We start from the raw sequence: 15,837 nt of genomic DNA, 5'->3' as shown, positions 1-15,837 counted from the left end.
CTCTCCATCAACCTGGCACTATTTCTATATATTTATATAAAAAAGAAGCAGTCAGTATGCCAAGTGTAAACGCAAGAGCACGGTAGGTACTGTAGCTTTGATTTTGGGTAACTGATCAACACGCCAGATCCACACAATCTGCTATTTTTAGTCTCCACAGATAGGAGACCCACTTCGAGTGTACATTGGCGGATTCGGCGGCGGCCAGCTCGAGAGGACCGACGCTCCGTGGCTGACCGTGCCATGCAGATGCCTGTTCGTAACTAACCGAGTGGTGGCCTGCGTTTTCTCCTCTCCCGTAACTAACAGAGTGGTGGCATGCATTTTTTTCTTCTCCCATAACTAACTAGGTTAGTTTAGAATAATAACGATAATTAAGAAAATATTCTTTTTTAGATTTTGCTTACTAACAGATTGAAAAGAAATCTATATATGAAATAAACTTTCAAGTAAAATTTAAAACTTTCTATCGAAAAATTAAGGGATTTGCTAGATGTCTATTAGATTAATGGGTAGGCCAAATTAAATCCCAATAATACCATATTGGAAATTTAGTGCTATGGGTAATAATACCATATTGAAAATTTAAGTGAAGAGATCTTAATTTAAATATGGAGCTAGTGGAGAATCTCTGTTCACCGGTTGAGATGGTGGATGGACAGCCACACTCGTGCACAGAGCTGTGTATTAACTCGGGTTAATCGCACGGATTGAATTCTCCGAATGTAACTCTCACATGTGCTACAAATCCTCTGCGATTAATCGCGTGGATGCTCTCCCTCTCTTGTTCTGTATCGGAAGATGATTAATTCTGGTGTATTAACTCGGGTTAATCGCGCGGATTGAATTCTCCGAACATAACTCTCGCATGCGCTACAAATCTTCCGCGATTAATCGCATTAACCCGGGTTAATCGTGCAGATTGAATTCTCCGAATGTAACTCTCGCATGCGCTACAAATCCTCCGCTAACGGGGTTAATCGCGCGAATTGAATTCTCCGAACGTAATTCTCGCATGAGGTACAAATCCTCCATGATTAATCGCATTATATTCTAGTGTATTAACTTGGGTTAATCGTGTGGATTGAATTCTCCGAACGTAACTCTCGCATGCGCTACAAATCCTCCGCGATTAATCGCATTAACTCGGGTTAATCGTGCGGATTGAATTCTCCGAAAGTAACTCTCGCATGCTCTACAAATCCTCCGCTAACGGGGTTAATTGCGCGGATTGAATTCTCCAAACGTAACTCTCGCATGCGCTACAAATCCTCCGCGATTAATCGCATTAACTCGGGTTAATCGTGCGGATTGAATTCTCCGAATTTAACTCTCGCATGCGCTACAAATCCTTTGCTAACGGGATGAACAGACACAACGCTCGCACTTATGTTCTTCCTCTCTCGCACTTTCTTTCCGGCTGTTCTCCTATTTCGGAACTCCGTCTGCTTACGTACTTGCACGGGTAGGCAGGCAATCAAGTCTTTGGGGAGCGTCTCGGTGCAACTGCTCATGTTCTGCTTCGACTTCTTCCTCTACATCGCGATGGCTTCCACTGGAAATGGCGCACCAGGAGCTGGAGGGAACGGCGATGCTCCAGGAGACAACACTAACGGAGGCAATACAAATGACTCAACCTCCTTGCACCGTTTTCTGGGTATATGGTTCTATCTCTAATTGATGTTCTTCATGTTACTTATATATTAATCATGCTATCCTTAGGATTGCAATCCTAGGTGAATGTTGATGATGCTTATGCTTATGTTATGAAAAACATGCCCATATTTCTATTTAGTCACACCACTAGATTATTACTATTGTGAATGTTATGTTTATTATTGTGTTATTTTAGATTAAAATATACCGAATTATGATCAAATTTACAAAATGCCAGCCTGAGGGATCGACATCTCAGCGAGCGAGATTGGTGAATTGAAAAGTGGGGACGAAGCTGATCATGGACGTCGGCGGCAGGTAGAGGCGCCGCTGCTGGAGAAGAAGGGCAGCACCGGCATCGGCGATGGGTACTGCACTGAGAGGTGCCCGGGTGCGGCGTCGATCGGCGTAAGGCCGCGAGCTCCGGCATCCCCTACAGGAGCTTCCTCTTTGTCTGGATCATCACGCTCTGCACAGGTAACCACCACTTCATTCTTCTCTCTTCCACTCACCCACATGCATCATCAATCGCGCGCATCTGCACCTGATTCGCTTCCCCCTCCTCTTAATTGATGTCCACATTTTTATCGAGTTATATCATGAGTTTGTGTTTAATTTCTCCTATATATGTTCTCCATTGATCATGCCACCTTGGAGTGCTATATAGAAGTATATACATACTGATGCAGCCCCTTCAATTAATCAAAATCTTTAAATTAACAATTACTACTAATTTTATGAATTGCTTTGAGATTCGTGCACCTCAACCAACTATTGAATTTGGGCATGACACTAAGGGCTTTTTTGGAGAGATTCTGAATAGCTTCTCTCATAATCAGAAGCTCTCCAAACAATTTAGCTTTTCATTGATATTCTAATAAGTTGTAGTTGTATAATCTTAGGCAATAAAATAGAAGTCAGAAGCTAGAAAATCTAACTTTTTTATATTCTAAAAAGACTCTTCAAATTTAATCTCTGGCCAGATCTAGGAGCGGAGGGAGAGAAGGGGAGCCGCCGCCGTCGCCCCGTCCATGCGGCCGCCGTCGCACCCCCTCCTCTGGCCAGATCTAGGAGTGGGGAAGGAGAGGGGGGAGCCGCCACCGCGTCCGCGCCGCCGCCGTCGCTCCCCTCCTCCGGTTGGATTGGGAGGGAGGGAGGGGAGGGGAGGAGAGTGACGGGCCGGTGAGAGAGAGAGAGAGAGAGAGTTGAGAGGGAAATGAGTGGTGGCCGGTGGGGAGGGGTGGAGGAGAAGATAAGGAAGACTTAAAGATATTTTTTTGGGTAGGTATGATTTTTGCAGGCGGACCACATAAGGTTCCACCTGCGAAAATCAATTTTTCCAAGCGGACCACTTAAGAGGTCCGCCTGCGAAAATAAAGTTATTTTTCGCAGGCAGACCTCCACCTGGAGGATTTTCGCAGGCGGATGACGAAAATCCACCCCGTTTTATATTTTCGTAGGCGGATCATATTTGGTTCCGAGGGTCATACCCGCTTTGAAAAATAAAAGGCCAATTTCACTAAAAATCCTTTTTTAAGTAGTGGTGGCTATTGATTAATTGTAGCTTAATCAAATACGTGAAATTTCTATATGTTACACTAAACCATGATTGCAAAAGATGGCTAAAGAAATGTTAGTATACATGAGAACATTCTTCAATTGATCAGCATACAAAGTGATCTACTGCTAACTGACGAAAACGAGACAACATCTAATTAAGCCACTAATTAAACATTATTACTTTTGACCAAGGTAAAATAATGAGTATAGTACTGGTTTCGTTTACACAAAGATCGAGGGTTGCACTCTACGCGTACCTGTTTGTTAAGTAGTTAATCATGAGTGATGGAGAAGCCGGGAGTTAATCATATTTGCCACACAAAATCAATATGCAATTATTGAATTCGTACGGACAAGCTGACGATGTAGACTGATAAATAAAATCCTGTATGCATGCATGCATGCGCCATTTTGTACTCCAGTAATCTTTTGTTTGGCATGCATGTCAGCATGTGTGCGTGGTTCAGGCAATGTGATATATAGTGAATTGATTGGCAATGTGAGAGTGAGTTGATTGAAGTAGCAACAACCTGTCGGGCCTAGCGGCCGGCCAGCCTGACTGACTGACGTAGGAGCTGACGATGCCATTGCACATTGTTGGTGCTACTGATGCTCAATTAGATTAGATATCCTCATTAATAATAAGCTATTAGTAGTGTTTTACTGTTTGATGATAACTTATTTCTAGCCGTACTGGGCTAAAATGTATAGTAATACTGAAATTAAGGAACTGCTGGATTCAAGCAGCAGCTGGTTGACTTTGGTTACCAGCACACAATTAACCTAAAATTTAATTAACTGTTGGTTCTGGCCGATTAATTAGTTATCTTACGGTTGCAGCAGCAATGGTGTTACCATTAATTTTTTTAATTTCTACGTAATCTATCGGTGGGATGTACGATGGATTAATAAACTTCAACTACCTTTTAAAAAAAAAACTTCAACTAAATAATTGTTATTACTGTCATGTACTCTGACTTATTTTTCGAGGGGACAGGCAGGGAGTTCCTACAATTTAATCCAGTTTATAAGGAAAACCGGACCAAAAAATTTTACAACAGCACGGTTAATTTATGAAAAACTGGCGAAAACCCCGGCATTGACATACTGAACCTAAAAACTAAGAACAGCAGTCCGACAAGGGATAAAACTCCTAAAATGAATCCTTCAAGAAGGATACGCCGACAGAACAACGACATCGTCCGATCCTAACGAATCTAAGGTTTTCATCCGGAGAAATCTCTTGAAGTGGGGTTTGAACCAGGGCTCCAATAGCAACGCCTTCAAGAAGGTAAACGGCACCCAAGGGTGTCGCCGTTGCTAGCATCGGCAAGTTGAGCAAGGCTTTCGCCTCGGAGTCCCATCCAAACATAGCATCCGCGACGGAAGCCACCAAATACCACCTGCACACCGGGTACTGTTTAAGAAGATTGACAGCAACTGCAGCAGGTGGCAATTCCAACTTGGATTGGTGCAGCTATACATGATGTAACATGGGAAAGTTTATTCGTCGCTCGAGGAAACACTCCTTTAATTTTTTATACTATTTGAAAAATCATAAAAATATTAATAAAAAGTATATCAATAATACAATATATTGATAAATAAAATACAAGCTCAAATTTAACTAGAAATGAAAATAATAAATTAACTCAGAATAAAACATGTCATTCATAGTTAAATTTATTTTTTAAGTTATATATATTAAATTGAATTTACATATTTGTCGAGTGACACCCCCACATATTTAATTTATTTTATTATCTTTTTTATTAAATTTATTAATAATTTTTTAAGATGACATAAACCGACATACACAAGTAAAGAAACATAGCCTCCAACAACAAAAGTCCATCATATAATCATATACTATTTGGACAACGGAAAGCCTGTTTCGACTTGTCTTCTCCCCTCCGGCTTTTCTGTTCCATGCGTTTTCTGCTCTGCAACTGCAAGCAAGTCCCTCTGCTAGCTGCGAGCCTCACGTGCCCATTCACTCTCTTTATTTATTGCTGATTCCCGATCGATCGATCGATCGATCGATCAGCAGGCAATAGTTAATCGATCTCAACAACTACCCATCAGTTATTCAATACAATACAGCCATTCAGACAGAAGCAAGGTCTATCGAGTCAGAGAGATCGACATCTCGGCGAGCGAGATCGGTGAATTGATGGGTGATCATGGACGCCGGCGGCAGGCGGCGGCGCCGCTGCTGGAGAAGAAGGGCAGCACCGGCACCGGCGTGGACGATGGGTACTGCATTGAGGGGTGCCCCGGGTGCGTCGTCGACCGGCGGAAGGCCGCGAGCTACGGCATCCCCTACGGGAGCTTCCTCTTTGTCTGGATTGTCACGCTCTGCACAGGTAATAGCCTCCCTTCATTTATTCTCTCTTCCACCCACACCCACATGCATCATCAATCGCGCTCTCATCGATCTGCAGCTGCAGCTGATTCCGTTCCTCTCTTTCTCATTTGATCTCCATATTTTAGCGAGTTTTATCATGATGAGTCTGCTTAATTAGTTTCTCCTATATATATATATATATATATATATATATATTCTCCATTGATCATGCAGCCACATTGGAGAGCTATATATATACATACAGTCCCTTCAATTAATCAAAATCATCAAATTAATAATTACTAATTTTATGATTTGTTTTAAGATTTGTGCACCTCATACAACCGTTCAATTTTAGCAATGGCTTATTCGAGGGGTTTCTGAATAGCTGTAGCTTCTTATGATAATCAGAAGCTCTTCAAGCGATTTAACTTTTCGTTCGTACTCTAATAAGTTATAGTTGTTGAATTAACAAAATAAAATAGAAGTAGAAAGCTAGAAAACCAATTTTTTAGCTCTAAGAAATAACTACCAAGGCTGTGTGTTTAGTTACCTTCATACTTTTAACTTTTCTATCAAATCAAATATTTGAACACATGCATGGAGCATTAAATATGGAAGAAAAAAACCAATTGTACAGTTTGCATGTAAATTGTGAGACGAATATTTTGAGCCTAATTACGCCATGATTTAACAATTTGATGCTATAGTAAACATTTGCTAATAATATATTAATTAGGCTTAATAGATTTGTCTCGCAGTTTATAGGCGGAATCTGTAATTTGTTTTGTTATTAGTGTATACTTAAAAAAATTTTGGACGGGGAACTAAACGCAGCCCAAATTAGCTGATTATTACTACTCCGTCCCATAATATAACAACTTTTTGTTGTCTAGATTTATAGCTAAAAATGCTTATATTTTGGGACGGAGGGATACAATTTTAAGCTTTTTTTTTTACAGTCCATAGATTAGATTTCTAGAGGTTGAAACTTGAAACCGCCAATGGCAGGGTGCGTGTGCATGTGTAGCAGACGGTCGCACACTCGCACATGACCTGACCTGCTGAGATTAAATTCGTGAGCTTAATGGTTCATTCATTGCTTTTGTACTACCTATATTCTCGTTTCTTGATTAGCACAAGCCAACCATTGCTCCATGCATGATTAGCGCTTACTCAGACTTCACTTCATCCACGTTACCTTCTGTAAATTTGTTTTTTACTTTATTAACCTGGCCGTATGGTTTTTCATAATGTCTCCCATATTTTGAAAGAAAAACAAGATAGCGGCTCATACGATATTTCAATTTGTATTATACTCGTATAAGTAGCTAACGGTAATAGAGACAGTAGCGGTGGAGTTCACGCGGCCGCCCAACCCGTTCGGGAAGTGCCTCCGCCGTTGGCTGCATGTGTGCAACAATAAAATGAGTTGTTTAATAAACTTGCTATATTAAGGGAATTGTATACTAGTTTATATAACCGGCTCATGATCGAATTGAGAACAAAAGCATATCCAGTGGAGTTAAAATTTTTAAGTAGACCATCAAGTTTTAAGTGAAGTCTACGTAAGATGATATCTCTACTACTTAAAAAGCGAACCGGTTCGTTTGCACTCTTTTCGTACGTCCTTACATGTGTGTATAAGCACTATCTCTTTAAGAAAAACCCACTAACATGTGATTTCTCACTGCCCACACCCTAAAGCCTGTTCGCCCATAATTTCAATCATGTTCTATGATAAAGGTGCACTTTTCGATCGGTTAAACACCATGACTTTTACAAAAGTCTCCTATATAGAAATTCCATGATATACTTTCTATAATCTGTTTTATCACTTTTTAACATCTAATTATTGGTTTGTGCCCTTAAATAATTATTTTCACTTTTCGTGGTATAATGTGAGTTTATAGCATTGCATGCTAATTCCAAATATGCATGGAGCTATATGTGACGTGGAGCTCCAACCACCCAAGTCGGATAGAGTTTTTGTCGCTTTGTCCAACTGTTGGTGGCTCATGTGAACTTTGGCGTGTATCACGTACTCCCTCCGTATTTTAATGTATGACGTCATTGACTTTTTAACCAACGTTTGATCACTCGTTTTATTCAAATTTTGTTTGAAAATATGAAAATATTTATGTCATGCTTAAAGAATAATTGTTGATGAATCAAGTCACAATAAAATAAATAATAATTACGTATTTTTTTAAATAAGACGAATGATCAAACGTTCGATAAAAAGTCAACAGTGTTATACATTAAAATATGGAGATGGTACAATATACGAACCCATATGTACATGCATGTGTTAAGTTCGCTTTCATCAAATATTTACTATTGCTCGATCTCTGAATATTCTGAGTCTTGAAATCCACAGAAAATATTTGAAGATGATTGTGACGGTACTGTTTGTACATGTCTGGGAGACGTAAGGATCTGAATGTGTTCGTGAAAAAGTTGAAGGAAAAAAATTCAAGTCTAAAAAATATGTTCAAAATTCGAACATACAATAGGAACATACACAGATTTGAGTATAGTGTACATATATAGGCATAAGTAGTACAAATTGAAACACGAAAAATGCCAAGTCCAAAAAAAATATTAAATTTGAATATTTAGAAAGTTTCAGAACGAGTATGAAGTTCGGAATATGAAAAATGCACAAATTCCACATCAAGCCAGTGTGAGGTTGCAAATCTTTTGTTTTCTTCTCATGCTGATGTGCTGATGGAACATAATAAATGAGTTGCAAATCTGTTGTTCTCTTGTGCTGATGTGCTAGTAATCCTAATACTAGTATTAATAAATGACTTCCACTTCCACCCACCTCCATGGAGCTAAACATATTCTTGTGTGTGGCAATGCGCGCCGTGGAATTTTAGCGACGACCACGGCTTCGTTTTGGCTTCCTCTTCCACCTCTTCTTGTTGCTGGCTTTCCTTGTTGGGTTGGCCATTGGCCCTCTCCTTGTTTGCCTCCTCCTCTCCTCTCAATCTCAGGCCCTCCCTCCCTCGCCGCCGAGCTTCTCCTCTTTTGCCGATTGATAGCCGAGGGTGAGGGTGAGCCTCCCTGTTTGTTCTGGGGGGGTCGCATTGCCCTTGCCGGGCGGGAGAGGAGGGGATGGAAGAGGAGGTGCCGTTGCTCAAGGGGGACTACCACCAAGGTTGCCCCGGCTGTGCCTACGATCGCAAGAAGGAGGTCTACAGGGGATTGCCTTACAAGGAATTCCTCTATCTCTGGATGATCTGCCTCACCGCCGGTATGTATGGAACATTCCCCCCCTTTTTGCAACCTGTGACATTCAGGGTGTGTTTGGATCCTTGGCTAAAGATTTTCTAACCAGTCTTGGTTTTTGGTACAAGTAAAATATCCTAGCTTTCAGGAGCAAGCTAGCCTTGATGGGCTAGAAAAACCTTGCTCAGCAGGACAGCCGAATTGGCTCTCTCTCTCTCTCTCTCTCTCTCTCTCTCTCTCTCTCTCTCTCAACAGCAACAAGCGCATGCGTGAGGGGAAAAAAAAATCTGGCAACTGTTTCTCATTGTGGGGTAAAAGCAAGGAAACCAAATGTGGTGCTTGGGCAAGAGCAGCATAGCTGAAATGAGCTAGTTTGCACATTTCAGCTATAGCTCAACCTAGCTGAACATCCAAACGTACCCTCATTATGCAGAAAGTTCTTGTTTTTTTTTTTAACTCATGGTTTTCTAGGATTTTTCTTTTTCTAGTGTAGTACGAATGAGTTGACTGAATATCGCCAACAAAGAGAATCTTGGTACCACGTAGGAACATGACAGCATGTCAACATTGGGGATCTTGGTACCTGTAGGAACATGTCTTCTTTCTTGCAAATGCTACATGTTACTGCAATGTCCATGTGCAGTTCCATATGGGTTTGGTCGGTGTTCAGTCATGTCAATGATTCCTGTTCCTGTGGGGAAATCGCTGATTCTCTATAATAGTAGATTAACAGGACCAAGTTAGTTAAGCCAATTGCCTCAACAAGATTTCTATAATAGGGGGATGTTGACATGTTGTTGCTGTTTTTACTACGCACTTCTCCATATTTGCTTTCAGTGCTGCTTACAACCGTTAATTACAATGTGCTGTGATGCTCCGACTCATACTACACACGACGACCGTTTACACCGGTCATTACGTTGTCCATGGTGTTACAGTTGCAAACTAGTAATGCCACGTCCTGGTTCATGTGATGTGGGTTAGCTGGGGGGTCTATTATGTTAACTAGAAAATTTATTGTTTGAGGGAGATCACTGTGCGAACAATATTAGATACGCAATTAATTCCTGTTATGTCATAGTGCCAGTCATCCAAACCTTATTGGGCACATAATTAATTCCTGTAATCTTTCATTGCACCAATAGCAACTTCATTGATAGGATCTCCAATGATGGGACTGTAGGTGATGCTGATTCAGACCTTGTAGATCTTTAGGTTCTTCGTTGTGTTTGTGATCTTTTTTACCTACCTCGGTTGCTGAAATTTTCACAACACTACATGGCATCTATGTCAACAGTCAGCAGAAGCATACACTGAAATGTCCTACTCCGTGTTAGATACATAGCATTCAGTCTGCAATGCAATATTGATATGCGAAAATGCCTTTTAACTGATTTTCCTTAATGATGTAATGTTTTTTAACAGATTTTTTTATACTGCTCCAAATCGTGATAAAGGTCATTTATGTAAACTGTAAACTTGGAACTGATGCATGACTTGTTTCCCACGTGTCCTATATAAGCATATGTAATTGTGCATATTTTTAGGGGTGAAGTTCCATGTGCTGTTCTGGTGTTCTGCATGAGCTCCTTCATCATGGTTGCATTGAACAGTAGTCTTTCTCTTTTACAATAGTGGAACATGAAATTAATTTGTCTACTTGAACACTGTGTCCTATCTGATGTTGAGGATACTGAGTGCTATCTTGTTTCCTTGAGAGTATTGCTTAAAAAAATGTGAGTGGAACAGTCAAAATCTGAGAAGCATCTAGCACTTCAAATTTTCTTCATTTCAAGTGCAACTAGCTCTATATCTAGCCATAATACCTTCTTTTATTATCCCTGTTCTCACCAGCATCATGTAGTTGTTTTTAGAGAAGTTCTCAAGTAGTCCCCTGATATCATCATCTAAGTAATAATATAATAAATATTGTTATCACCATTTGTATCTACAAAAGTTTTAAATGTATTTATCGTAACCACATATCCCATCTATTCTTTTTTTTACATAAATTTTCAGTGCATACTCAAGATTTCTAATTCTGTCCCTGTCCTTTTCAGCTTTACCAATATCATCATTGTTCCCCTTCTTGTACTTCATGGTATGTCTATTTTCATGTCTTCTTTTGATGACTAAAACTAGATTTTTTTTTTCTTGTGGGTAGTTTATCTCCTTTTTTGACGACTATCTCTACTCTAGCAATTAAGTCTTCAAGACGTGTCTTATTACACAGATAAGAGACTTGCATGTTGCAAAAAGGACAGAAGATATTGGGTTCTATGCCGGCTTTGTGGGTAAATTTCTCATGAATTGCTTGTTCAAATTTAAGATTAACTCTGGCTCTCACCTTGACTGATTCCTTATTTACTTACCTTATAGGTGCTTCGTTTATGTTCGGTCGATGTTTGACTTCAACTGTTTGGGGAATAGCAGCAGATCGTATTGGGAGGAAACCAGTTGTTGTGTTTGGCATTTTTGCGGTGTTAGTGATATTTTTCCTCCTCTATATGAAATAATAGTTGATATCTGGCACAACCTAGTTTACTCCGGTATTGCAGTTCCTTTTCTTTTTATTGGTGTTTGTCTAACTAAGTTCTTGGTATAACCAACCAGGGTCATATTTAATACGCTATTTGGGCTTAGTTTCACCTATTGGATGGCAATAGCTACAAGATTCCTTCTTGGTGCTTTAAATGGTTTACTTGGGCCAATAAAGGTACAATAAAGTTGAAACTTTCCTTTGTTGTACTTGTACCTGGTCATGTTTTTTTTTTCCTCGAATGCTTGTACCTGGTCATGTTGTTCTTGATCAATTTATATTTGTCCTTTCAGGCCTATGCAATTGAAGTTTGCCGACCTGAACATGAAGCTCTTGCATTGTCACTTGTAAAATACATGCCATACTGTTCTGTTATTAATTTTTTTCTGTTTAAATTGTGTTGATTTTGATTTTTTTTTAATATTAGGTTAGCACAGCATGGGGAATAGGTCTTATCATTGGTCCAGCTATTGGAGGCTACCTTTCACAGGTATGTCACAGAGAATTGAACAATGTTAGGGAGTTTTTTTTAACATTGTAGCTACATTTAATACGATTTCTTTTATGGCAGCCTGCAGAGAAATTTCCCAATGTCTTTTCCCCTGACTCACTGTTTGCAAGGTATTCTTTCTTGTGTGCCAACGCCCAACAAAATGTTTTTTATGATTCATCTACAGAATACTTACTTTTGTTGGAAAATTTTCAGGTTCCCATATTTCTTACCCTGCTTGTGCATATCAGTCTTTGCTGCTGTTGTTCTCATAGGCTGCATATGGATGCCAGTAAGTCAGATTCCATTATTGCTAGCTTCACAAAATATGCAATCAGTGTAATTTGTCATATATTTAGTTGTATTTGATATATTTGCACTGTGGAAGATCTTATGACATGGATCTGAAAAAAGAAATCAAAAGTTTTGCTGCATGCTTAGCAACCAAAATCAGTTACTGGTAATTATAACGGAGATAATCTGCATTTTATCCTAATGTGGTTGTTCCACTTCATCAGGAATTAATAGTCTCTTTTGTTACTTTTTGAAGTCAAATTTATATTTCCTCTCTTAAAAACTTGTGCATTAGCAGAAGTATCAATATTTAGCATGACTCATAGTGAGAAAGGATAATTCTTCGGTACCTTGTATTAATTCTTTTTGTATAGTTGTAAAGTAACTTGAAATGTATTTTAGGAGACATTACACAAGCATAAAGCTGATGCAAGTAGATCCCAAACTGTTGAAGCTTTGGAGAGCCATTTGATTGATCCAAAAGAAAAGGCTGACCAAAATGGTAGTTTGGACTGCAAGAAGAGCTTATTGAGAAATTGGCCCTTGATGTCCTCCATAATTCTCTATTGTGTCTTCTCCTTTCATGATATGGCTTATACAGAGGTATATTGTTCTTGCTATTATCTATGGATGGTTTGCTACTGCTTTGCATATAAATTGTTAGCTCATGTGGTTTACACTCAGTTAATCACTAGAAATAATATGCATTTCAGCAGACAACGTGCGATGTTCAGCATGATTTTATATCGAAATATATGCCAAAATATACAAGCTTATAATGATAATAATAAAGTGTATGATGATTACATGGGATTAATATATTATTTAGTTACAGATGATGCAATATTAAAGACTTGTGCAAGATAATTTGTACTTCAAAATGCCTTTAGCATAAAAATATTCAACTTGTATCAATCACTGGTGAATTAGGATTGGGCATTTTCTATAAGACTTGCTACAGTTATAAGTAGCTTCTACAGTTCTATTGTTTTTAGATTCACTTAATGCAGATATCTGCTAGATTTTGGAATTTGGATTACTTGTTTAAAACAAAATTTAGCCTGTGTTTCTTTTAGCTGGGCCGGCTGAAGATAAGCCAACCATAGCCTGTGTTTTTAGTACTAATTCTATTTGGGATCAACTTCAGATATTCTCTCTATGGGCAGAAAGTGACAGGAAGTACGGTGGGCTGAGTTTGTCATCTGAAGATGTGGGTCAAGTGCTTGCAATCACAGGTAGCATTTTCTTGTGCTTTTACCAGTGCTATTGATGATAGTATCCTGCAGAAAATGATGCATGTATTTTCTTGTACTTTCTTCCTAGACGACCAAATCTTGTTTGCTGATTAAAATAGAGTGCCAAGAACTGAAAAGGCTTGAGCTTAGACAAAAACCAACCAGAAACTGAATTTGAACGATTCTAAGGTTTCTAACTGAATTTCACATTCTTCCGTGTAAAAAATGCTTATATATTACTATGGAAAATTTAACTTGAGTTCTGTGGATTGGGAGTAGTCTGCTGAAAAGTGTTATTAGCCAGTGCTTGCAAGCCAGATAGAACATCCAAGTTCTATACTTCATCTAGTAATGTTTTTGTGGCTCAACTTTCTGTTATTTGTAATGGCAATTTCTTTTCAGGTGTCAGTCTTCTTGTGTATCAACTCTTCATTTATCCTCGTATCAATAAGGTTATAGGGCATATTAAGGCTTCTCGAATTGCAGCTGTGAGTAAAGAGTTTCCATTATATTGTTGGGAAGTGTATCACTTTTTTTCTGAATGTCTTACCTACTGTTCTTTATCTTGCAGATTCTGTGCATACCTATTCTCTTTGCATATCCTTATATGACATACCTATCGGGACCTGGATTAACGATCATACTGAACATTGCGTCAGTTATAAAAAATAATCTTGGTGTGAGTATATTTCCATGTCAAATTTTAGGAATCTATGTATGCGATTTTCAGGGCCGATTTGTGCAAGAAAAAGGTAGCTTTGATATTTAAGGACTGCAGTTTGCCAAGTGACAGACATTAACTCAGAAATTTTTATACGACAATAGGACAAGATAAATATGATATACATCTATTATTATTATCCAATCTGACCTTTTGTGGTGAAAATGGAGTTGATTATACAAGACAAGACAGCACATATAAAATTATTTTCTCATCTTATGTATTTGCAACTTTGATGAAAATTTATCAATGTTAATGTATAAATAGGTTCTTGTTACACTCTCTTCTAATTTATGCTATACTATGTTAGGTTACCATCATTACAGGCTGTTTCATCCTACAAAATAATGCTGTGGTATGTACCCAAGATAATGGTTAATTTCGACAACATTTTATACAAAATTGCTTCTGATTGATGATTGTAAAACTGCTTACAGCCTCAAGACCAACGAGGGGCTGCTAATGGCTTGGCAATGACAGGAATGTCCTTTTTTAAGGCAGTGGCTCCAGCAGGGGCGGGCATTGTGTGAGTATACTTTATTTAGTGTAACCATGTAAAATGTTTTATGAGTATACTTTCATTTTTAAAACTTTTGACTAGTATATTTAAAGGAAATGCGTTTGAAGCTATGAAGCTCCTAAAGTATGTTGGATTTACTAGTGCTCCCTTGCTACTGGATGTAATGGACCATGTCAAGCATCCACATGGTCTTTTCTGAAGCACTTTATAACCAACGCCAGGCATTATGTTCCATAAAAAAAGAAGAGTTTTATGCATTGTACTGTTATTGTTATAGTATGGTCCAGGAGTGTCATGATTCATGAACGACAACTTTGAATACAGTCGCATGTTATTTTAGTGAGATGGTCTATCAAATCAGCCTCTGAACTATGATACATTCCAAGAAATTTTAAAATTGCGAGACATTTTAAAAAATATAGCACTAGGAATTTTGTGGCTCCATCTCAATAAATTTCCGTTAATGCAGGTTCTCGTGGGCACAAAAACGCCAGCATGCTTCCTTCCTTCCAGGTAAATTTTGTTGTCTTGTGAAAACTTTGCATGGCATATGCCTTTGTTGTCAAAATCTGAATGGGATGATGTGTAATATTCTAAATTTCAGAATAGTACAGATCTTGTAAGAATTTATCCTTGTCTAAATTAATTTCTTCCACTCATACAGGTGATCAGATGGTGTTCTTTCTTTTGAATCTCTTCGAGTTGCTTGGACTTATCCTCACTTTCAAACCCTTTCTGGCCGTACCAGAGCAGCACGATACAAATTAGACTGTTCAGGTATACTACAGATCTAGATTCTTCAGAACTTCAGATGTTGGCAATTTCATGAGCCCTGCAGCCCGCTGTGTGAAGCAAAGGTATAACATATGCTCATCTGGATCCCCCAGGAGCAATAGATAGAAGCGAGAGTACTACTCTGTCCCAAAGAATCAAAGCTAGGGTTTGATTATTTTTGGGACGGAGGGGTAGGTGCCAGATATGCAATTGCAGCATTTCAGCGAAAGGAATATATATAGTTGGGGTAAATGGTGGCCACTGATGGCTAGGTTTTTCATGGCCAGCCAGCATGTATACCGAGTAGCATTCTACCAGTATAATGAATATAGTACTATGTACATTGTAACTAGTAAAACTCTGTAAGTGACATCAGCTTGAGAATGAAATTATTGCTGGAATCGAGATCAGTACATTGCTAATATTATTTTGTCCCTTTTTCAATTGGAAGTTCATCATTTATA

General features: G+C 38.8%; 1 protein-coding gene across 4 annotated transcripts; it reads left to right on the top strand.

Annotated features, from left to right (window-relative positions):
* Nucleotides 1-5,107: 5,107 nt before the first annotated feature.
* LOC4351427 (protein ZINC INDUCED FACILITATOR-LIKE 1) lies at nt 5,108-15,795 on the top strand. Of its 4 annotated transcripts, none has more exons than XM_015764311.3 (17): nt 5,108-5,582; nt 10,861-10,901; nt 11,034-11,094; nt 11,180-11,282; nt 11,414-11,516; nt 11,633-11,686; nt 11,767-11,829; nt 11,911-11,960; nt 12,046-12,121; nt 12,526-12,726; nt 13,271-13,358; nt 13,761-13,846; nt 13,930-14,037; nt 14,390-14,434; nt 14,517-14,605; nt 15,069-15,112; nt 15,348-15,795. In XM_015764311.3, exons 1-17 carry the CDS (start codon nt 5,390-5,392, stop codon nt 15,365-15,367), a joined length of 1,425 nt encoding a protein of 474 aa, XP_015619797.1. In that variant the 5' UTR covers nt 5,108-5,389; the 3' UTR covers nt 15,368-15,795. The 4 variants fall into 4 exon arrangements, with proteins under 4 accessions (XP_015619797.1, XP_015619795.1, XP_066162645.1 ...); XM_015764309.3 differs by having other exon boundaries at nt 15,264-15,795; XM_066306548.1 differs by lacking the exon at nt 5,108-5,582 and adding an exon at nt 8,439-8,825.
* The last annotated feature ends 42 nt before the right edge of the window (nt 15,796-15,837 follow it).

The sequence above is a fragment of the Oryza sativa genome, chromosome 12 (assembly GCF_034140825.1).
Source record: "Oryza sativa Japonica Group chromosome 12, ASM3414082v1".
Taxonomy (NCBI): Eukaryota; Viridiplantae; Streptophyta; class Magnoliopsida; order Poales; family Poaceae; genus Oryza; species Oryza sativa.
The sequence above is the reverse complement of the archived record's forward strand: the minus strand, read 5'-3'. Positions and strand labels throughout refer to the sequence as shown.

Bases quoted from the DNA above. Each gene is read 5' to 3' on its own strand.
- LOC4351427 (XM_015764309.3), top strand. From the start codon at position 5,390: ATGGGTGATCATGGACGCCGGCGGCAGGCGGCGGCGCCGCTGCTGGAG. The intron at 11,517-11,632 runs GTACAATAAAGT...TTGTCCTTTCAG, and splicing joins GTTTACTTGGGCCAATAAAG to GCCTATGCAATTGAAGTTTG. The intron at 13,359-13,760 runs GTAGCATTTTCT...ATTTCTTTTCAG, and splicing joins TCAAGTGCTTGCAATCACAG to GTGTCAGTCTTCTTGTGTAT.